The following is a 23,001-nucleotide window of genomic DNA, read 5'->3' on the forward strand; positions in this document are numbered from 1 at the left end:
ATTGCTTTGGAAAGCCCCAAAAAGACGGTTTAAAATGGGGATCGATGTCTTTCGAAGTGTGGTTCTCGACAACGATAAGAAAACACGTCTTCCGGAAGATCCCTATGGAGTAGTACCGTCTTCCAGAAGGTGACTTATGAACGCACCCCTTTAAATTGCGCAAATACGTCCTGGGGGAAAGGTTATCCTGAACAACCGGTTTAACAAATAAATTAAAATCTTTTTGAAAGACGGCGCATTCTCCGGATGATAAGACGCGCCTGCTCCCGTTCCTTTCCTTTAAATTACATGGGAAAAAGTCCACCTCATAATCCGGATAATATGGCAATGGTCGCAAGAACCTGGGTGTACGAAACCCCGCGCTGGGAAACCACGCCGTTTTCTCGTGCGGTTAGTTGACGCGGGCGGACTTCTTCTGACGTTGCTGCAACGTTGCGCTTGCGTGCTTTTTTTTTTCCAGCGGTTGTCTGGTGGACTCGGATCACCCCTTCCCTGCATTCACGGACAGCGCTCGGGTGAGCCGGCATGCCAGCGTCTCCCACGTGCGAGATTTACCCGGCACCTGAGCTTCGTTGTAACGTCGTGATATGTAACGTACGGCTCTATCGGCTCGTTTTGTCATGTTTACGAGCGGTAAAGCCCCCCCCCCCCCCCAATACGTCGTGGACGTTTTTTGACCACGGCGCATGTCGAAGGCAAGGATTACATGTGTGAGAATAGGCGCACTGTTGTAGCGTAGTGGTTAGTGCCCTGCGCTGCAAACCCGGCCTACCCGAGTTGGATTCCCGCTCACGGCCAACACTCGGTCCCCTCCCCTAGGTCGACTCAGTCTCAGACTAGTACTTGTTTCAGTGCGTAACCATCGCCACTGGGGAGACAAAGGCGGCCGTGCATGGTACTGGCCACACCCCCCCCCCCCCCCCCCCCCCCGTGTGGGGTGGCCCTGCGCTGTGGCCTAGAACACCGGTTGTGCATGGCCGGTCTTCCCGCCCAGGAACTATTCTACTTGGCTTCTCTAAGATCTGACAAGGCCGGGAGTGTCGCCGGCCATTTTGTTCATCGGCTATTGGAACGTTAAATACCCAACGAGGACGACTTCCCCCCTCGCCGCCACCCCCGCCGTCGATGGCGAGCACGTCTCTCTCCTCTCTCTCTCTCCGTGCTGGCTTGCAGGTGAAGCGGTTGCCGTGCCACGGGACTGACTCAATGGCGGCAAGGAGGCGGAAACTGTCGGCGCATTTCGATGGCCTGGAGCGGTGCTACTCCGCCCGCCGCCTGTCGTCGCCCCCGGGTCGGTACATCCCCCCTGCGTGGCGGCCGGCCCCAACGCCGTTCCGCCCGTTGTTGCACCTGGGGAAAGGTGTTACGCCTTTCCGAGGTCCATTATGTATGTTGAACTTCTTGCGCGTTAATCGGAGGTGCTGGGGGGGAAGGACAACGAACAAGAAACGGTGCTGTGGAACAGCGAGTCCTCCTTTGACGCGGTGGATGCGTTCCTTTTAAAAAACGTAAATCGCCGTAATAGAACGCGATGATGAAGTTTGGTGGGATGCAATGTACGCATACACAGACGGCGGGACAAATCACTCGGGGTACGCCGCCACGCTATTGTGTTATTTCGCGTACTGCATTGTACCACCCAGCCACGCGGCTCAGGAAAGTCGCCCATTGTAGATCTCTCAGAAACCGCGTTATAGTGGTGCGCATTCCGCGTTTTAACGGGCGCGTTCCCCTTTTTAACGGTGCAACGTTACGCAAAAAAGTCTTCCCTGATGGAATAACTTGCATTTAAAGCAAAAACGCGTTAGTGTGAACACAGCGCATTAACGCGATGACTTTGCCGCGGTGGGTCTTAACCGCGCCTGGCGATATCATCCAGTCACCAGCAGAGGGCTCTGCTCTTGCTCCAGTCTGAAATGACTGCATTGACGCGGCCAGTGCCTGCTTATCAACGCAAGTTCGTAAGCCCTTCGGGGAACTGCAGTACCATGGTGTGAAATGACGCCGGGGAGGCTGAACGTTATTCCGCGAAAGTTTGCCGTTTGTGGAGAATACTAAAAGTAAAGACGAGGATTCGTTTGACCGAGTGAAATAAAACAAATTTAGCCCCACAATCTCATGAGCCTTTTGGACCAGTTTCTGCCAGCAGCAGCAGCATTAGTTGAAGCAGGCGGACTCTGGATTTTGCCTTGACTTGCGCAGTCTTTTCAGCGCAGTTCTGTAATTGCAGTTGTATATTTCACAGACTTTGTGTGCATGTATATTAAATTTATTTGTCACCGTACATAGCCAAACGTTCTAATCGGAGGTGGGTAATCACTGGGGTTAGGTGCAATGCAAAAATACGTCATGGGGCTCTTACGGCGTGGCAGGGAAGACCCAGGCATTCGCGTCTGCCGTGCTGGTGGCAGTGATCCACAGGCCTAAGACCCAACACGTCAATAAACTGGCAACGGACGGCACTATCGGAGTTGCGATAGAGTTAACACTTGTCTGGATTTGAGCAGGAGCTTGAGAAAGAGACGATTGTAGGGAATTCCAAAGTCGAGCAGTAGCGAGGAGAGAAACATACGTTTTGTGAGTTTACCACGTAGGCTTTCGCGACCAACATCGCAATTTCGATTTGAAGCTTTCGTGACTGCAAGGATTCATCTTCTTTGGTTCTTTCGGTAAAGTCACCACCACGTAGAATGAGAATAAAATAATAAAATAACGCAATTCATTGAAGCTCTGTCGTCCCGACAGTTCTGTACCTTTCACCTGAAGATGGCCGCTCGCGTTGTGGCCAAAACGTCGTGAGAATTTTATCATGTTATTTTATTATTTTATTCTCATTCTACGTGGTGGTGACTTTACCGAAAGAACCAAAGAAGACAATATCGCAATCTCACCCAAAAAAATCTATATTGTGGAGAAGTTTTGTGACCTGCATCGTGGTGGTTGAACACAGTATGGGTGACACAAACCCGCCTGGTAGACCGAGCCCTCGGCGTGGGCGGGTGAATCAATGAGCGAAGTTCTGCGGCAGTGACAAGGAGGCGTCTGTGGAACACCGGTGAGCAAGTGGCGAGGGTGAATTCGCGGGGGTCTGAATCGTTGACAAACCCGACCGCTTTGCGTTCAACCCTGCCGGTGCGTGTCTCTGCGGTGCCGTCGGGGCTCAGATGAGGACAAGCGCGGAGAGCTGGAGGAGTTCCAGGACTGCCTGGCGAAGTTCACGCGCTACAGCTCCGTGCGCCCGCTCGCCACGCTCTCCTACACCAGCGACATCTACAATGGCTCCAGCATCGTGTCCAGGTGACCCGTCTCCTCGTGTCCCCCGTTTCATTTTGATCATGAGGAGGGGAAGAATTAATAAATTTTATAAAGTCTCCCCGCGTCCGTTTACCCTCGGAGAGAGAGAATAATTCGGAGGTGTGTGGGAAACCACAGAGAAGCAGGGAAGGCGGCCTGAATGCACGGCAACAATTGCCCCCAAGCGTTGTGGTCCTATATTTGGATCATCTCCATGAATGTGGTTCGTAATGATGTCCCTCTGTCTCTTCCACCCCCCCCGACCGATGTTTTTCTTCTCTATATTCAGGAATATCTTAACCTTGTAATCGGATAATAATAGTGGTTTTTCCCCTTTTTTCTGGCAACAAAACTGAAACCTTTTTTTACAAGGATTCATGTCTACTGCATTAACCACAATACCTGCAGTCAAAATGCAAACAAAAAACATACTATGATAATATATGTGTCATTGTCCTTGAAACTGATTGGTCCACACCAAGGGGCGGCTTTCTTTTGAGCCTCGACCAATTAGTGCTCGACCAGATGACGCCAAAAGGCGTCACACAGCTCAAAGACAATGCCACTATCAAAGTAATGAGGGCTCGGGGTGAGCATCTACATCATAATCGGATGTTCAGGACTCTGAAGAGTGCCATTTTGCAATTTGATGTGTAACAAACATATGAACCTGTAATTAGGGCAAATTAGTACGTGTGTGTAATGATTCACCGATTTAATGTTGATTCTTGAGCTCGCGATGCATTCATTGAACTGCTTGCGTAGGAGCCAGTGGGTTTAGATGTGTGCGCCTTGTATGTAATACCGACCCCAGCCACTAGTAGCCGTTGCATTTGTCACATCGTGGAAAAAAAAAGCTGCTTTTGAATGGCAATGATTGGGATTATTAATCAAATCTGTATGGGGGCAGGAGGGATTAACCATTACACCCCCCCTGATATTCAAAGTTTGTCGAGAAATATTAACAACATAAATTTGTCATTAGTACGTAAATTGATGACATTCAGTGACACCGTGTAACGTCTTGGTAAATGCTGCATTGATTGCCCTTGAAATCGTCTCTGATGTCTGGAAAGACATTGGTTCAAAGAACTTAATTTAGTTTCTCTCAAACTGGCCTTTGAAGGGCAACTTTTATAGACTTGGTTGTAAGTGACGTAGCAATTCAGTTGTTTTGTCTGAGTTGGTGAATTGATGCTGCCACCCGCCGGCTTTGTAGTAGTCGCGGACGCGCACAGACAGAGGGGGGAGTTTTATTTTTATTTTCCAAAGAGTTAATTTAACTCAACTCGGGCCGCGCGCTTTGTTCCACGGTCGTGCCGCAAAAGCTGCGTTGACAAAGCGAGGCTAAGTGCGAGTTTGGGATGAAGCCTAATGCGCAAGACCTGGGCTACACAAGCACCATTGAGAGACGCTTGGACGCCTAATTCGGAAGCCCGAGAGTGACGTGAAGGGACACAATGGCTGGTCCCCAAGTGGTACCTGATAGCGGCGACGCGGCTTCGTGTTTGCCACGCTGCGTCATTGGCCGTGGGGTCTGGTTCGTGTTCAAGTCGGCGCGTTGACTCGTTCCCGACAGGGGAAATGTCAGAACTACTGTGGTTATGCTTCCCAGTTGTCTCTGGAAAGCTCTGCAGTGCAAAGAGGGAAACAAAATTACTTCTTGTAAATATGCGAATGCATTGTTGCATACCGCTAATTGTACGTATGTAATTTTGTGTGACTTCTTTTGCACCGTACGTAGAGAACCGTGATTGAAGTAATAGGTTTTACCCTTTTAACTGGCACAAAAACTGACACCTTTATTCAAGGCATCGTGTTTGCAATAACCACAACACAAGCAGTCAAAATCCAAACAAAAGAGACAACTCTGATAATAATATTGGCACTGTCCTTGAATTTGATTGGTCCACACCCGAGACGGCTTTTCTTAGAGCCCTTAGTCTCCACTGGTGTTGGACCAGAAGACGCCAAAAGGTGTACAACTCAAAAACAGCGCACTATCAGAGTATTGAGGGCTCGGGGTGAGCAATTACATTATGAGACCTCCTTTGCCAGTAACAAGATATAGGAATAGGTTTTACCCTTTTAACTGGCACAAAAACTGACACCTTTATTCAAGGCATCGTGTTTGCAATAACCACAACACAAGCAGTCAAAATGCAAACAAAAAAGACAACTCTGATAATAATAATATTGGCACTGTCCTTGAATTTGATTGGTCCACACCCGAGACGGCTTTTCTTAGAGCCTAGTCTCCACTGGTATTGGACCAGAAGACGCCAAAAGGCGTACTGAGACCTGCTAATCGAAGGTGAGCACATTTTACCTCCGAAGGCAAAAACGTGCTTCGGTTGGCATTGCATAATCCGCGTGCGTGCACGATTTTTTTTACCCCATAACTGTTTAAGTATTAATAATAATAATGACGATGCCTTTTAATTCGACAGCATCGACTTCGATCGGGACTGCGATTACTTCGCCGTCGCCGGAGTGACCAAGAAGATCAAGGTGTTTGAGTACGGCACGCTGATCCGAGATGCGGTGGACATTCACTACCCCGTGATCGAGATGACCTGCGACTCCAAGATCAGGTGCGCTTCCACCACTCCGCAATCCACTGCCAAGTCCACCCACGCTGCCTACGCCTTTGCACCGGTCCGCAGGGGCCACTACTCCCTGCTCACGGTCGTCGTCGTCACCAGGGTAGTCCTCGTATGAGCAAAGCGTGCCGACGTAACGCAGTGGTGAGGGGGGAGAGTGGAGGCAACCTTTCCATTGCAAGCATACTGCTTCGGATGTTATAATAGTTTACATTTATACGTAAGGTGCCTTCCGCTAATGTCTCAGGGCACCTAAGCGCACACGGCCTTACCCCGGAGGGGTGTGCTTGTATGCAGATTAAACTGCTTCTGAAACGGTCCTGGCAAAAAGGCGCCCCGTCAACCCGCATTGACCGGCGTGGGGGAGGACTGGCAAGAGCAGCTGTATCAACCGATGTACATTTGTGAAAAAATAAACTTTATTATTAATTTATTTCCTTATATATTTTTTATTATCAAACATTGCTTCCCTGCCCGGTGCTGCTGCAGCTGCATCAGCTGGAGCAAGTACCACAAGGGCATCCTGGCCAGCAGTGACTACGAGGGCAGCGTGATCCTCTGGGATGGCTTCACGGGACAGAGGACAAAGGTTTTCCAGGTGTGGAGCGTCGTTCTCTTAAGCATTGTTCTGGTGTCGCCGAGATCCTGGGCGGTTGAAATCCAGGTTTTAACCACCCGTTGATAGTCTCAGCCTGGTCACCAGTGACTGTACGCACAAAAAAAAGCAGTCACGTTAAAGTCGGTCCTGAAACTAATTTTTGCTAAATTCCAGCCCTTGAGAAGTCAACGTCGGTTTGGCTCGCCGCGCGTCGAACATTACTCTCTCGATAGCAGAGCGGGATAGGGAAGTGTTGCCCCTTTTCTCTTTGTGTGGATTAGAGGTCACCTTTAAGGGATCCCAGAGGTGGCTCTGTAACATCCGCTTCCCTGGGCCGTTGCTGAACACGTAGGGTTGCGTCATTGCTCTGGGACGGACGTGATTGGACGCCTTGCCTCGTGACGTGATGCCATCATGATAAGAAGAAACATTTCCACGAAAAAAAAACATTGGTGGGGAAATTAAAAAAAATCATGCGATGCCTTTTGCGAGACACCCAAGACAAACATACTCTTTGGTTCTATTCGGTAAAGTCACCACGTAGGTAAAAAAATAAAACGACAAAAATCACGACGTTTCGGCGAACAACACAAGCGGCCTTCATCAGGTGAAGGGACCGGGCTGTCTCGAGGACAGCGCTGGAGTGAAACACAGCCATGCTCAGACCGCGACCTTTAAGCTGTGTGCGAGGAAACAAGGCGCCTTGACAAAGGAATTAGTATAAAAAATTAGCATTTGATTGGCCGACTTAGCATAGAGGTGGTGTACGTGCGGGTGAACATGCCGGTTGGCGCGGGAGGGGGGTGGAGGGGGAGTTTACCTATTGATGGTGTGAAAAGGGAATTTAAGAGCTGCGAAAGTTTGGGGTACCACTACTTGAAAAATATACTGTACCTTGAAAATTAGTTTAATGTTTGGTTCAATTTAGAACATCTTTCCAATGGTTGCTTAATTTGAAACCATCTTCTCGGTTGAATTTGTCATTAATTTCAATGTTCCGGGAAGGTAATCTATCGGTCAGTGCCCTTGCCACTGGTTCACTTTGCACAGAGTTTGTTTCAAGTCTCGCAGTTTGTAATGTTTATGGTATTAGTAATAGTCATACCGTTATTTGTTATCCAGGAAAAAACCTCACTTCTGCATTGAGATATTTTCATTATCTTTTTAAGGAGTGCTGAGCATGTGGAAGGAAACTTGAATGCCCAGAAAAGATAAAGCAGGGGATATCAATTGGAAGGTTTGGATGAATGGATTAATGACCTGAGTTCGATTCCCCAGCTCTGGCCATCATCGGTGATACATCTGAACCGGTTCTGGGTCAGCTTTTAATGAGTTTAAACATGAGTACCAGAGAGACAAAGGTGGCTGCGCGTGCTGCTAGCCACACCACGCCCTCGTGCACCGTTCCGGCCTTCGTAGATACTCTCACACGGCGCTTGTCCCAACAGTCTGTGTGCCTTTGGAAGGGTGGGGGGGGGTGGGCGGGGCGGAAACTTTGTCTTTGTCCACATGTGGTGTTGATGTGCTCAGCAGTGCGATGATCGCATGGTGAAATTGTATTCTTTCGGAATGTCCGCTCCCTTAGGAACACGAGCAGCGATGTTGGAGCGTGGACTTCAACCTGATGGACCCCGAGATCCTAGCGTCTGGATCCGATGACACCAAAGGTAAAATGGCAAGGCCGCACTCTGTCGGCGTGACATCATCAGGGATTTAATTTTCGATTGAAGCTTTCGTACTGCAAGGATGAATCTTTTTTGGTTCTTTCGGTAAAGTCACCACGTAGAATGAGAATAAAATAATAAATTAATTAAGTAAAATAATACAATAAAATATCTCACGACGTTTCGGCCACAACACAAGCGGCCTTCTTCAGGTGAAAGGAACAGGCCTGTCGGGACGACAGAGCTGCAATGAACGCTGTTAAGATTCGTAGCGTCTTTTTAAGCTGGTTTAGAGAATTGAGGCACCTTGACAAAGGGGTTTACATATCAAACAGGAGAATTTAGCATTGAAATAGCGGAGGGATTAGCTTTGTGACTGGTCATAGAAATAGCTATGTCAAAGTCAAAGCCTACACATCCACAGAGGCACCTAGTACAAATCAAACAGGACAATTTAGCATTGAAATAGCTGAGTGATTAGCTTGTGACTGGTCATAGAAATAGCTATGTTAAAGTCAAAGCTTACACATCCACAGAGGCACCTAGTACATATCAAACAGGAGAATTTAGCATTGGAATAGCTGAGTGATTAGCTTTGTGACTGGTCATAGAAATAGCTATGTTAAAGTCAAAGCCTACACATCCACAGAGGCACCTAGTACAAATCAAACAGGAGAATTTAGCATTGAAATAGCTGAGTGATTAGCTTGTGACTGGTCATAGAAATAGCTATGTTAAAGTCAAAGCTTACACATCCACAGAGGCACCTAGTACATATCAAACAGGAGAATTTAGCATTGGAATAGCTGAGTGATTAGCTTTGTGACTGGTCATAGAAATAGCTATGTTAAAGTCAAAGCCTACACATCCACAGAGGCACCTAGTACAAATCAAACAGGAGAATTTAGCATTGAAATAGCTGAGTGATTAGCTTGTGACTGGTCATAGAAATAGCTATGTTAAAGTCAAAGCTTACACATCCACAGAGGCACCTAGCACATATCAAACAGGAGAATTTAGCATTGGAATAGCTGAGTGATTAGCTTTGTGACTGGTCATAGAAATAGCTATGTTAAAGTCAAAGCCTACACATCCACAGAGGCACCTAGTACAAATCAAACAGGAGAATTTAGCATTGAAATAGCTGAGTGATTAGCTTGTGACTGGTCATAGAAATAGCTATGTTAAAGTCAAAGCTTACACATCCACAGAGGCACCTAGTACATATCAAACAGGAGAATTTAGCATTGGAATAGCTGAGTGATTAGCTTGTGACTGGTCATAGAAATAGCTATGTTAAAGTCAAAGCCTACACATCCACAGAGGCACCTAGTACAACTCAAACAGGAGAATTTAGCATTGAAATAGCTGAGTGATTAGCTTGTGACTGGTCATAGAAATAGCTATGTTAAAGTCAAAGCTTACACATCCACAGAGGCACCTAGTACATATCAAACAGGAGAATTTAGCATTGAAATAGCTGAGTGATTAGCTTGTGACTGGTCATAGAAATAGCTATGTTAAAGTCAAAGCTTACACATCCACAGAGGCACCTAGTACAAATCAAACAGGAGAATGTAGCATTGAAATAACTGAGGGATTAGCTTGTGACTGGTCATAGAAATAGCTATGTTAAAGTCAAAGCTTACGCATCCACAGAGGCACCTAGTACAAATCAAACAGGAGAATTTATCATTGAAATAGCTGAGTGATTAGCTTGTGACTGGTCATAGAAATAGCTATGTTAAAGTCAAAGCTTACACATGCACAGAGGCACCTAGTACAAATCAAACAGGAGAATTTAGCATTGAAATAGCTGAGTGATTAGCTTGTGACTGGTCATAGAAATAGCTATGTTAAAGTCAAAGCTTACACATCCACAGAGGCACCTAGCACGTATCAAATAGGAGAATTTAGCATTGGAATAGCTGAGTGATTAGCTTTGTGACTGGTCATAGAAATAGCTATGTTAAAGTCAAAGCCTACACATCCACAGAGGCACCTAGTACAAATCAAACAGGAGAATTTAGCATTGAAATAGCTGAGTGATTAGCTTGTGACTGGTCATAGAAATAGCTATGTTAAAGTCAAAGCTTACACATCCACAGAGGCACCTAGTACATATCAAACAGGAGAATTTAGCATTGGAATAGCTGAGTGATTAGCTTGTGACTGGTCATAGAAATAGCTATGTTAAAGTCAAAGCCTACACATCCACAGAGGCACCTAGTACAACTCAAACAGGAGAATTTAGCATTGAAATAGCTGAGTGATTAGCTTGTGACTGGTCATAGAAATAGCTATGTTAAAGTCAAAGCTTACACATCCACAGAGGCACCTAGTACATATCAAACAGGAGAATTTAGCATTGAAATAGCTGAGTGATTAGCTTGTGACTGGTCATAGAAATAGCTATGTTAAAGTCAAAGCTTACACATCCACAGAGGCACCTAGTACAAATCAAACAGGAGAATGTAGCATTGAAATAACTGAGGGATTAGCTTGTGACTGGTCATAGAAATAGCTATGTTAAAGTCAAAGCTTACGCATCCACAGAGGCGCCTAGTACAAATCAAACAGGAGAATTTATCATTGAAATAGCTGAGTGATTAGCTTGTGACTGGTCATAGAAATAGCTATGTTAAAGTCAAAGCTTACACATGCACAGAGGCACCTAGTACAAATCAAACAGGAGAATTTAGCATTGAAATAGCTGAGTGATTAGCTTGTGACTGGTCATAGAAATAGCTATGTTAAAGTCAAAGCTTACACATGCACAGAGGCACCTAGTACAAATCAAACAGGAGAATTTAGCATTGAAATAGCTGAGCGATTAGCTTGTGACTGGTAATAGAAATAGCTATGTTAAAGTCAAAGCTTACACATGCACAGAGGCACCTAGTACAAATCAAACAGGAGAATTTAGCATTGAAATAGCTGAGTGATTAGCTTGTGACTGGTCATAGAAATAGCTATGTTAAAGTCAAAGCTTACACATGCACAGAGGCACCTAGTACAAATCAAACAGGAGAATTTAGCATTGAAATAGCTGAGTGATTAGCTTGTGACTGGTAATAGAAATAGCTATGTTAAAGTCAAAGCTTACACATCCACAGAGGCACCTAGTATAAATCAAACAGGAGAATTTAGCATTGAAATAACTGAGGGATTAGCTTGTGACTGGTCATAGAAATAGCTATGTTAAAGTCAAAGCTTACACATCCACAGAGGCACCTAGTACAAATCAAACAGGATAATTTATCATTGAAATAGCTGAGTGATTAGTTTTTTGACTGGTCATAGAAATAGCTACGTTAAAGTCAAAGCTTACACATCCACAGAGGCACCTAGTACAAATCAAACAGGAGAATTTAGCATTGAAATAGCTGAGTGATTAGCTTGTGACTGGTCATAGAAATAGCTATGTTAAAGTCAAAGCTTACACATCCACAGAGGCACCTAGTACAAATCAAACAGGAGAATTTAGCATTGGAACAGCTGAGTGATTAGCTTTGTGACTGGTCATAGAAATAGCTATGTTAAAGTCAAAGCCTACACATCCACAGAGGCACCTCGTACAAATCAAACAGGAGAATTTAGCATTGAAATAGCTGAGTGATTAGCTTTGTGACTGGTCATAGAAATAGCTATTTTAAAGTCAAAGCTTACACATCCACAGAGGCACCTAGTACAAATCAAAGAGGAGAATTTAGCATTGAAATAGCTGAGTGATTAGCTTGTGACTGGTCATAGAAATAGCTGTGTTAAAGTCAAAGCTTACACATCCACAGAGGCACCTAGTACAAATCAAACAGGAGAATTTAGCTTCGAAATAACTGAGGGATTAGCTTGTGACTGGTCACTGAAACAGCTATGTTAAAGTCAAAGCTTACACATCCACAGAGGCACCAGGGATGACCAGCGTTCCTTCTGGGCCCAAGGGCTCTTTAAAAGTGATTATTTTTCTCACTTTGGTTTCCAGCTGTTCGGGCGGACTCGTTCCTTTTGAAGTCGGTTCCACAGTTTTGGGGTTCCTTCCCTACCCCCTATGGCTAGGCCGCTTAGCTTTTAAATTCCGCAAACCTGGACGATAATTGAGCCGGAGAGAGTTGCGGGCATCTGGAAGCTTATCTCTTGCCTCAGCCTCTCTTTTCTTCCTGGCAAACTGCGTTTTATGTCGTGGTTGTGGTGGTGGTGGTGGCGGCGATAGGGGTGTGAAATGTCATGCCCCTAAATTGACCCCCCCACTTTCCCCAGGGTCTCGCGATTCGATTTGCGTCCCGTCAGTCGCACTCCGCGCCAACTTCCCCGCCACCCCTCGGTGCTTCGTCGCTGCCGGCCCGTAACTTCCTGCTCAGCGACGAAGGGCTCCATTGCCGCTCTCTCTCAGCTGCTCCTCCTCATCTCCATCTCGCCGGCGCCGTCTCTTCCTTCCGCTGCCTTCCTCCGCTCCTTTCACGCTCCTCCGTCGTCAACCCCGCGGTCGGTTTTTGCATGACGTGTGCCGCTCCCTTTCCCGCTCAATTCCTTTTTGCTTCAGCAGCAGCAGCAGCACGTGACCCCCGTCTGTTCCTTATACAGTGGTCCCTCGTAAAAATAACCCGCAATAGACGAAATCCGCGAAGTAATCAGCTTTATTTTTTACAATTGTTATACATGTTTTAAGGCCGCGAAACCCCTAACCACACACTTTTATACACTTTTCTCAGACAGGCATTAGCATTTTCTCACATTTCTCTCTTATTTAAACACTCTCAAAGTTCAAACTTTCGCAGATTTAAAAAAATAAGTGCAATATTAGTAAATGAAACCAAAGATCAAAACCTGTTTTCAAGCCCAAAACATTTTTGTGAATCTGGCTAGCCGAACGCATTCTGTACTCCCTTAGCTAATCAGGACGCAGAACACAATGCGCGTTCATACTGTACGCAGGAAAAGAAAGCGTGCAAAATTACACTAAACAAAAATCCGCGAAACAGCTAGGCCACGCAAGGTGAACTGCGTTATAGTGAGGGACAACTGTACCTCCATCCCTTAACCTAAACCCATCCCCCCCCGCCCCCCGCCCAGTCAAGCTGTGGTCCACGCACATGAACGCTTCCGTTGCGTGCATCGAAGCGAACACCAACGTCTGCTGCGTCAAGTTCAGCCCCACGTCACGCTACCACCTAGCGTTTGCTTGCGCAGGTGGGCGCTCGAGTCTGCACCGCGCGTTTTACCTCGCTCGCCTGATGATCGCGCGCTCGTTTTGGGGGGAGAGGGGATTTGGCGAGCGGCGGGTACGGTGGGGGTACGGTGGGGGGTTACGGTGTGGGGGTACGGTGTGGGGGTATATTGGTGGGTACGGTGTGGGGTTACAGTGTGGGGGTACGGTGTGGGGGTACGGTGTGGGGGTATATTGGTGGGTACGGGGTGGGGTTACGGTGTGGGGGTACGGTGTGGGGGTATATTGGTGGGTACGGTGTGGGGTTACAGTGTGGGGGTACGGTGTGGGGGTACGGTGTGGGGGTATATTGGTGGGTACGGTGTGGGGGTACGGTGTGGGGGTATATTGGTGGGTACGGTGTGGGGTTACAGTGTGGGGGTACGGTGTGGGGGTACGGTGTGGGGGTATATTGGTGGGTACGGTGTGGGGTTACGGTGTGGGGGTACGGTGTGGGGGTATATTGGTGGGTACGGTGTGGGGTTACGGTGTGGGGGTACGGTGTGCAGGTATATTGGTGGGTACGGTGTGGGGTTACGGTGTGGGGGTACGGCTTGCGGGCCGTGGCGTTTCTGTGCCCGGTGTTGCTCAGTGCCGCCCCCCCAACAGCAACCGTTGGAAGATCTCTGCGAAAAATGCACGCGTGTTAAGAATCTATTTACAATCCATGCACGCTGGGTCCTCTCGAACCATTGGGCTAATTGATTTAACGATGTGGAACAAGACGGAACATACGAGATAGACGATGCAAATAAGAAAGAAGGGAAAACATTTTTAAATCAAATCGTTGTCCCGAATAGTCTCTGTTCGTTGAATTGTTGCGGCGGGGACGAGGAATGGCGGTGAATCGTTGTGTGACGAGTACTCGCTGCGGTTAAAAAATCATCGCCGTAGAGGTTATGCAGACAGATCTCGATGTGCACGGCTACACGCTTCAATTAAATGGGGAACGTAGCAGCGGTGGCGGCGGCGGTTGTGTTTTACAACAAGGTGGGCATTGTGAATCATCGGTGGAAGCATTATTTTTTGTTCGTATTCTCCTGTGGACAGGCTATTAACGCGTTACTCACTGAAGAGTGCCGAGCTGTCCTCGCTACCCTCCGTGACATTGCCGCGGGCGTAGTAAGCTTTTATACCCTCCCTTACATTTAATTGGCGAAAAATAAGACTTTGTGAATAAAGAACTAAGACTGTGAGAATGATAAGCAAATGACGGTAATGGACCTCCTTTTGGGGGCATTATTCCACTTCCTTTCCGGCTAACGTTTCACAAGAGCCCTCGTTGGGTGTGATTTTTCCACCGCACGGTTGATTGGGCCAGCTTAATCTGAGCCGGGCGATTCGTCCGCCGTCTTTGAAAGGCGCGGGGAGAGGCGGGGGGCACAGGACTCGCGCGAGCGTGAAGTGACCCCTTCCGATTGTGCTCGGCAGACCACTGCGTCCACTATTACGACCTGCGCAACACCGAGCTGCCCGTCACGGTGTTCAAGGGCCACCGGAGAGCCGTCTCGTACGCCAAGTTCGTGAGCGGCGAGGAGATCGTCTCTGCGTGAGTAGCGCCCATTGAAAGGCGCGGCCGTTTAAAGTGGCAGGGGGCCAGATCAACTCGGAATGCCCACCCAATCACGCGCGGCTCGCCAGTTATGAAAGTTGTGCTTGAATAAAAAGTTATTTTTTTATTTAGAGCTTTCGTGACTGCAGCAATTCATATTCTTAGCTCTTTCGGCAAAGTCACCACGTTGAAGGGAAACAATAAAATAATAAAATATATATAAAACAATAAAAATTCTCACGACGTTTCGACCATAACACCATAACACACCTGATGATGACCGTTTGTGTTATGGTCGAAACGTCGTGAGAGTTTTTATTGTTTTATATATATTTTATTATTTTATTGTTTACCTTCAACGTGACTTTACAGAAAGAGCTAAGCATATAAAAAGTTATTTATTTCTGTGAAAGAAAAAATCTAAAATGGTTCGCTAAGAATTTTCTTTTCTCAAAATGTATTTACCTGCGGAGTCAAGAAACCGCGAAAGGCCGTCGAATTGAGCTTGTGCCGTGCCTTTTGCTGCTGCTGCGTGCGCCCTTGCGAGACTGGCCCTGTTTAATCGCCGGTGCCCGCGTCCGCTTACAAAATCGAGGGCCTCATTCGCTCACGTTGTTTCGTTCGGGGGCAGCTCGATAGACGGCCAGCTGAAGCTGTGGAGCGTGAACAAGCCCCGCTGCACGCGCTCCTTCAGAGGCCACGTCAACGAAAGGACCTTTGGGGGGCTGGCCACCAACGGGGACTACGTCGCTTGCGGTGAGCGCAGCCTCCGCACGCTGACCCCCACCCCCCCACCCACCCAACCCTTGCCTGCCCCCCCCACACCCCCTGCTTATCGCGTGCACAGATACACACACACACACGCGCGCGCGATCATGTTTCAATCGTGACAATCCCCCGATTTACCTCTGTCTTTATTTTTTGTTTTGTTTTTGGGCCGAGCGGTGGTGGCGCTCGCCGTGGGGTTTGTCGCCTTTGAAGCCGGGCGAGGGCCCCCCCTCCAGGGGGGCGACCCCCCTAGGGGGGGGGCCGTCGTGTCAACGGCGGCATTTCCCGTGGTCCGCTTCGCGTGTTGGAGTCATCGTCGGGGAAAGCAGCGGTTGGGTCACTTTGCGCGCGGTCGAAATGTACCGAATTTTAAAAAAAATCGCCCACAAAATTGCCAATTTGAACGCTTGCGATGACGAACGGCCGCCTGCTGGAAAGCGTCGGCTAATTGATGCGCGCGGATGATTTCCCGGGACACGCGTTTGGCTCGCGTCTCGTCGGTTGCGCGTGGCGTGCGCGTGGTGGAGGCGGGTGGCGGCGGCGGCGGGGTGGATGATGGCATCGCTCGTTTTTGAACCGGTGATGCTTCGCCGGTCTCTCACGTGTCCCCCCCCCCCCCTTCTGACCGTGCCGCCGGTCGCTCCGCTCTCTCTCTCTCTCCGCCCTCTCCGTACGCAGGGAGTGAGGACAACTCGCTGTACGTCTACTACAAGGGCCTCTCCGAGGTGTCGCTCACGTTCAAGTTCGACGTGGCGAAGGGCGCGCTGGGGAAGGAGAGTGAAGGGGACGGGAGAGAGTTTGTGAGCGCCGTGTGCTGGCGGCTGCTGCCGGACGGGGTGAGCGCACGCCCTGCAGCCTGGCCCGCGGGCCCGGGCCGGTCGCCCGCCGCCCTTCACGCTTGCTCACTCGCTCGCTCCCTCACACGCGGATGCTCGCCCGTCTGATTCGCTCGCTCCCTCGGAGTTACTCAGCCGCAAAATTCCCCTCGGCCCCCCCGGGGGTCACCCGCCCCCACAAGACGTACGTACGTATGCACGCTGAGCTTCTTTTGTACCGTACGTGGCCAACCGTGCTAATTGAAGGTGCGGAATCCACTCGCCGAAGGTTACTCGCCCACAAAATCCACTCGACCAAAGAGGGCCCTTTTTTAAGAGCAAGCGTGGAACCCTCACGGCTTCCTATATTCAGATTCCTCAAGCAACCCGGTGTTGTCCCGGGCGCGTGCACAACGGCATCCACACTCTTTGGTTCTATTCGGTAAAGTCACCACGTAGGTAAAAAATAAAACAACAAAAATCACGACGTTTCGGCCACAACACAAGAATATGAATAAGGCCACTTGTGTTGTGGCCGAAACGTCGTGAGAATTTTATTGTGTTATTTTATTTTATTATTTTATTCTCATTGTACGTGGTGGTGACTTTAACCGAAAGAACCAAAGAAGATGAATCCTTGCAGTCACGAAAGCTTCAAATGGAAATTTAAGAATGTTTTTGTTTTGCTGTTGTTCTTTCATCGCCACCTCGGAGAAGGACGACGCTCACCTCAACAGTCGGGGAATATTTAGGAGGCGAATCTCGGTCCCGCCGAGGAGGACGGAGCGGGTGGTGGTAGCGGGGGTCCGGGGTGGACAGAAGACTTCTCGCGTCATTGAACGTTTAATGTGCCAAGGGCGGCGTTGAGCCACCTGCTGGTGTTGCGAGTCTCCATGCTGCCCGCTGCGTATTGTTGGCTTGCTTCCCGGCGCGATTTCGGTGCCCGACGCGTCTGTCCCCGTGGGGTTAAGATTCAACGGTGGTTTACGTTGCTACTGCTGCCGCTGCTGCTGCTCTGCGCTGTAAATGAGCGGCTCACCGGTTACGTTGGATCTCCCGGCGTGACAGCTTGAAATGACGTGGCAGCAGCTATCTGGAATTTCAACCACCGCCTCCTCTGTCCACGCACACGACGGCGCGAATGGCTGCGCTGCGGTCGATGTACGATCGGCACGGTGGGCGTGGTGGGGGAAAGTGTGTCGGTGTTCCCAGCTCTTCGAAAGACATCTGGCCAGTGTGGAGGAGTAGGCCCAAATATTGCATCCTCTAGAGGGGACTGCCCGCACATTGCTAGTTGCGGCCCCTTGTCAGCAGTGGCACGGCTGGCTACGTGCGGAGCGAAATAAGTTAAACGTGCACACGCGTGCTAGCAATTGCGAAACTGCACCTTCACCTTTAAACGTTATTCGTACGGAAAATAAAAAAGGTATACCGTTGGTTTGCATCGCTGTCGTGTGGCAGGATCAGTGTGGAAAAGTTCGAATTCGTGACGTTGCTATCGCTTTGCTTAAAGTGATTCTCGCCCTTGCAGGACTCCAATGTACTTGTAGCAGCCAACAATCAAGGAACCATCAAGGTAAGGGTACCGTGGCACTGACTGCAATTGCTTTTTTGAAGGGAAGGCGATGCGCCATGCACTATCTGTAAGATTGGTTGTGTTGGCGTGGTAGAATCGTTACTCGGTATAACCTTCGTGGGGAACTTTGTTCATTGCCTGTTGCTGATGATGAGATGTGCAGTGACCCGCTGATTTTATTTTTGTTTGCTCAATTGCGATCGCTCGTCCAGGTGTGTGTGTGTATGGTGGGGGAATGTTGGTGCGGTGATGTGTGCATTGTGCTGTGAGCCCATTGAGAGAGGTTCACTTCCCTGCCACGGCTCACGTCACAGACGAGTCGATGTATCAAACGTTAGCGGGCATCCTTCTAGGTCAAGCTACGCCTTAAATAAGTATGTCGTGTGGTGCGTGAACACCAGCATCGGGGAGACGAAATCATTCCGATCTTCGTAGTGGTCATATCTGCCTTTGATTTTTTGTCTTGTTGGCTTTAATCGGTGCTTATTCTTAGCTCTTTCGGTAAAGTCACCTTCAACGTGACTTTACCGAAAGAGCTAAGAATATGAATTACTGCAGTCACGAAAGCTTTAAATCAAAATTTAATAGGTGCTTGTTAACACTTGCTGCTACAATAACTAAAGGGTGGGATTTTCTTGTGTGTGTAAGTGTGGTTACTTGGGTAGCGGTGGTGTAGCTGTGCTCTGAATAACCGCAGGAGCCCCGGTTCGATTTCCGGCCACGGCCAACATCGGGGACGAGTGATATTGAACCGATTCAAGGAACCTCCCCTTGAGCTCGCCCGAGCTGAAATCACTGACTGCTGCGGTGTGTAAAACATCGGCACTGGGGAAGACAAAAGCAGGCCAGGGGTGTACCCCGGGGCCACATCGCCACCACCGCCACGGTGTGGCGGTCTCAATAGGCGCTCGCCAGTCGCGCTTCGCTTGTCCGTTGCTTGTACCCATCATCATCGTCATCATCGTCGTCATCGCCGTCTTTCACCACCAACCTCACTCTCTTTGTCCTCAGGTGCTGGAGCTGGTGTGAGGGGCCGCCCGCTGCAACGGCACTTTGCGCGGGGACCGACCCGCGGTACCGTACGACGCACAACCCCGCTGTGGTTCTTTGGTTCTTTCGGTAAAGTCACCACCACGTAGAATGAGAATAAAATAATAAAATAAAATAACACAATAAAATTCTCACGACGTTTCGGCCACAACACAAGCGGCCTTCATCAGGTGAAGGGACGAGACTGTCTGGAGGATAGCGCTGGAGTGAACATAGCCACGCTCACCTGATGAAGGCCGCTTGTGTTGTGGCCGAAACGTCGTGAGAATTTTATTGTGTTATTTTATTTGATAAATTCTATTATTTTATTCTCATTCTACGTGGTGGTGACTTTAACCGAAATAACCAAAGAAGAGAATCAGATTCGTTCATCAGGATGATTATTTATACACGGGAGGAATCCAATCGTTAATTTTTTTGTTTTATATATATTTACAATTGTTAACAAATACGTAGAGTTTGATGAGACAAGTTGCCACTTACACGTGCCCGCGGCTTAATTTGTGTTTTCGATTCTATTTTGCCTTCTGAAAAAGAAATCTGCCCAACGAACCCCCCCAACAGGGAGTCCGTGCACCCCGGGTTAGGAGGAACTGCTGTGCACTGTAATTCCTGGTTTTACTCTATCATTCCGTACGATTGGCGCTGTGTCCGCATAAGTACATTAGACACACGCACGCACACACACCAATACGTGCGCTGTTTGAAATTGAAAATGTAATCGAGGCTTAAAGGTCCCTTCACCTGATGAAGGCTGCTTGTGGTGTTGTGGCCGAAACGTCGTGATTTTTGTTGTTTTATTTTTTGACCTACGTAACTTTACCGAATAGAACCAAAGAGTATGGATCCTTGCAGTCACGAAAGCTTCAAATCTAGAATTCCTTGACCCGTATCGGTCAAAAATAACTTCCGTCACTGAAATACGACGCGACTCAAGATGCGTTAAACACGCCTTTCCCAAACTTCGCAATGTTTTCAAAATCAAATAGTTTGGTGGTGGTGCTGGTGCTGGTGGAGGAGCCCACGTTGGCCTTTGGGCGCGTGCGCTTTCTCGGAGGCGCGTATTGAAGCAGACTCCTCGCAACAAAGTGAACTTGGTTCTGTCTCTCACTGTTCAAATAAACCTACCATTAAAATTATAGACTGATCATTTCTTTGTCAGTGGGCAAACCTACAAAATCAGCAGGGCATCAAATACTTTTTTCCTCACTGTATACACACACACATATACACACACATATATACACGGCTGGTTGGGTGGGTGAGTGGGGTGTTTGTTTTTGACATCATCCGAGCAAGTGCTTTGGCGCGCGGCAGTCACACACACAAAAGACAAAAGATCCCCCGTGTAGCCTTAACAGACTGTAGGGGCAAGTGCTGTTAGCGAGCAGCACCAATGAAGACCGGCACGGCACACGAAGGGGTGGGTGGCCAGCACCACGCCCGACCGCCTTTGTCTTTCTCTCCGGGCGGCGCACGATTCTGCTCGCAGCTCCTCACTCACTCTCAGAACTCATCAATTGTATTCGCGCGGCTCTTAGCTTCTCGCAACTCTTATCGCTCATCGAAATCCTTGACTCTGCAAAGCGACTCAAAATATCAGGGTAAATGTAGAATGAAACTTTCAGCGACGCTGTCGGTCAGCACCTAGCAACACATCACCCCTCTCCTCTGCAAGACTAAGTTGCATGATCCTTTGTCCTTGCTTATATGTGAAACGACTTCGTGATATATAAAAAAATCACGACTTCGTGATATTTTAAATATTTTTTTATTCACAGTCTGTTCAAGGCTACACGGGGGATCTTTGTCTTTGTGTTGGGTGCTAACAGCACTTGCCCCAACATTCTGTTCAAGGCTACACGGGAGATCTTTGTCTTTGTGTTAGGTGCTCGCTAACAGCACTTGCCCCAACAGTCTGTGTGTGTGTACACTGTGTGTGTGTACACTCTGTGTGTGTACACTGTGTGTGTGTGTATACTGTGTGTGTGTCCACTCTGTGTACACTGTGTGTGTATACACTGTGTCTGTGTGTACACTGTGTGTGTGTACACTGTGTGTGTGTCCACTCTGTGTGTGTCCACTCTGTGTGTGTGTACACTGTGTGTGTGTGTACACTGTGTGTGTACACTGTGTGTGTGTACACTCTGTGTGTGTGTCCACTCTGTGTGTGTGTGTACACTGTGTGTGTGTACACTGTGTGTGTGTACACTGTGTGTGTGTACACTGTGTGTGTGTACACTGTGTGTGTGTAGTGGGGGGCACAGGTGGTGCATTGGCCAGTCATCTCAGTCAGTCGACCCATGGCATCTTTTCATCAATTTATTATTTTCAATTTATTATTTTTACTTGTTACGAATTTTATTAAAATGTTAATTTATTATTTCTATCTTTAATTCTGTTTATTTTTTGTTTTCTACCTACGTGACTTTACCGAAAGAACCAGGAATATGGTAGCGCATTCTCAAATTTGTTGCAGAGGTTTAAGGTTCAAACCTGACAGGCACACCTGCCCACCCCAGTAACATTCACCACAATATGCGCAGTCTGCTTAACAGCGGATGTCAAACATAGTATTGTGTCACTCAAAACGCACAGGTCATATTGCGTGTTGGTGTCACGGTCAAAATTGTGGTAATTCCAGTAACATTATCCAGAATCTCCACAAGGGAGATGACGCGTCAATGATCGCCTCCTTACCGACAGACTCATGCCCACGTGCAGGCCGGTGTAGGGCCACCTTGTGCCACACAGGGGCAGCTGCCACTTAGGGGCACCCTTCGATTGTTTGAGATGAGATTCGATACGAAACACCGAGTAGGCAAGCGACTTATGAGTGCAAATATGTTGCTTATAACGTAGTGAATCCATAATAGAAGTTTTTGGGTTTCATCGCATAAATATATAAATGTTGTGTCGTTAAAACCCGCCACCACCCGACACAGCCAACTAGTAAGGGTTGTCACGTAAACAGAACGTGCCAATTCGTCACTAGCACAGCACGAGTGTATAGTGTAGTGTATAGTGTAGTGTATAGTGTAGTGTATATAGTAGTGTATAGTGTAGTATATAGTAGTGTATAGTGTAGTGTATATAGTAGTGTACTAGCACAGCACTAGCGTGTAGTGTATAGTGTAGTGTATAGTAGTGTGTAGTGTAGTGTATAGTTTATGGTACTAGCACAGCACTAGTGTGTAGTGTATAGTGTAGTGTATAGTGTAGTGTACTAGCACAGCACTAGTGTGTAGTGTATAGTGTAGTGTATAGTGTAGTGTACTAGCACAGCACTAGTGTGTAGTGTAGTGTATAGTGTAGTGTATAGTAGTGCATAGTGTAGTGTAGAGTAGTTTAGTGTATAGTGTAGTGTACTAGCATAGCACTAGTGTGTAGTGTAGTGTATAGTGTAGTGTTCTAGCACAGCACTAGTGTGTAGTGTAGTGTATAGTGCAGTGTATAGTATATTGTACTAGCACAGCACTAGTGTGCAGTGTAGTGTATTGTGTAGTGTATAGTGTAGTGTACTAGCACAGCACTAGTGTGTAGTGTAGTGTATAGTGTAGTGTACTCGCACAGCACTAGTGTGTAGTGTAGTGTATTGTGTAGTGTATAGTGTAGTGTACTAGCACAGCACTAGTGTAGTGTATAGCGTAGTGTATAGGGTAGTGTAGAGTAGTGTAGTGTATAGTGTAGTGTACTAGCACAGCACTAGTGTGTAGTGTAGTGTATAGTGTAATGTATAGTTTAGTGTATAGTGTAGTGTACTAACAGCACTAGTGTGTAGTGTATAGTGTAGTGTACTAGCACAGCACTAGTCTGTAGTGTAGAGTAGTGTAGTGTATAGTGCAGTGTATAGTGTAGTGTATAGTGTAGAGTATAGT

The 23,001-nt window shown here is 47.8% G+C and overlaps 1 protein-coding gene across 1 annotated transcript in view; it reads left to right on the forward strand.

Moving 5' to 3' along the window:
- The window catches only part of LOC142912436 (E3 ubiquitin-protein ligase COP1-like), a 55,240-nt gene extending 34,976 nt beyond the window's left edge, over positions 1–20,264 (forward strand). Inside the window, exons 9-20 of the mRNA XM_076060635.1 lie at positions 461–542; positions 1,174–1,291; positions 3,165–3,297; positions 5,745–5,888; positions 6,387–6,495; positions 8,081–8,162; positions 13,230–13,346; positions 14,794–14,911; positions 15,546–15,670; positions 16,361–16,518; positions 18,029–18,073; positions 19,085–20,264. Coding sequence (XP_075916750.1) covers positions 461–542; positions 1,174–1,291; positions 3,165–3,297; positions 5,745–5,888; positions 6,387–6,495; positions 8,081–8,162; positions 13,230–13,346; positions 14,794–14,911; positions 15,546–15,670; positions 16,361–16,518; positions 18,029–18,073; positions 19,085–19,102 — 1,249 coding nt within the window. The 3' untranslated portion in view covers positions 19,103–20,264. The remainder of the gene's footprint in view (positions 1–460; positions 543–1,173; positions 1,292–3,164; positions 3,298–5,744; positions 5,889–6,386; positions 6,496–8,080; positions 8,163–13,229; positions 13,347–14,793; positions 14,912–15,545; positions 15,671–16,360; positions 16,519–18,028; positions 18,074–19,084) is intronic.
- The last annotated feature ends 2,737 nt before the right edge of the window (positions 20,265–23,001 follow it).

This window comes from Petromyzon marinus, unplaced genomic scaffold (assembly GCF_048934315.1).
Source record: "Petromyzon marinus isolate PM22_M1 ecotype Great Lakes invasive population unplaced genomic scaffold, UKy_Petmar_22M1.pri1.0 PM_G_Scaffold_20, whole genome shotgun sequence".
Lineage (NCBI taxonomy): Eukaryota > Metazoa > Chordata > Hyperoartia > Petromyzontiformes > Petromyzontidae > Petromyzon > Petromyzon marinus.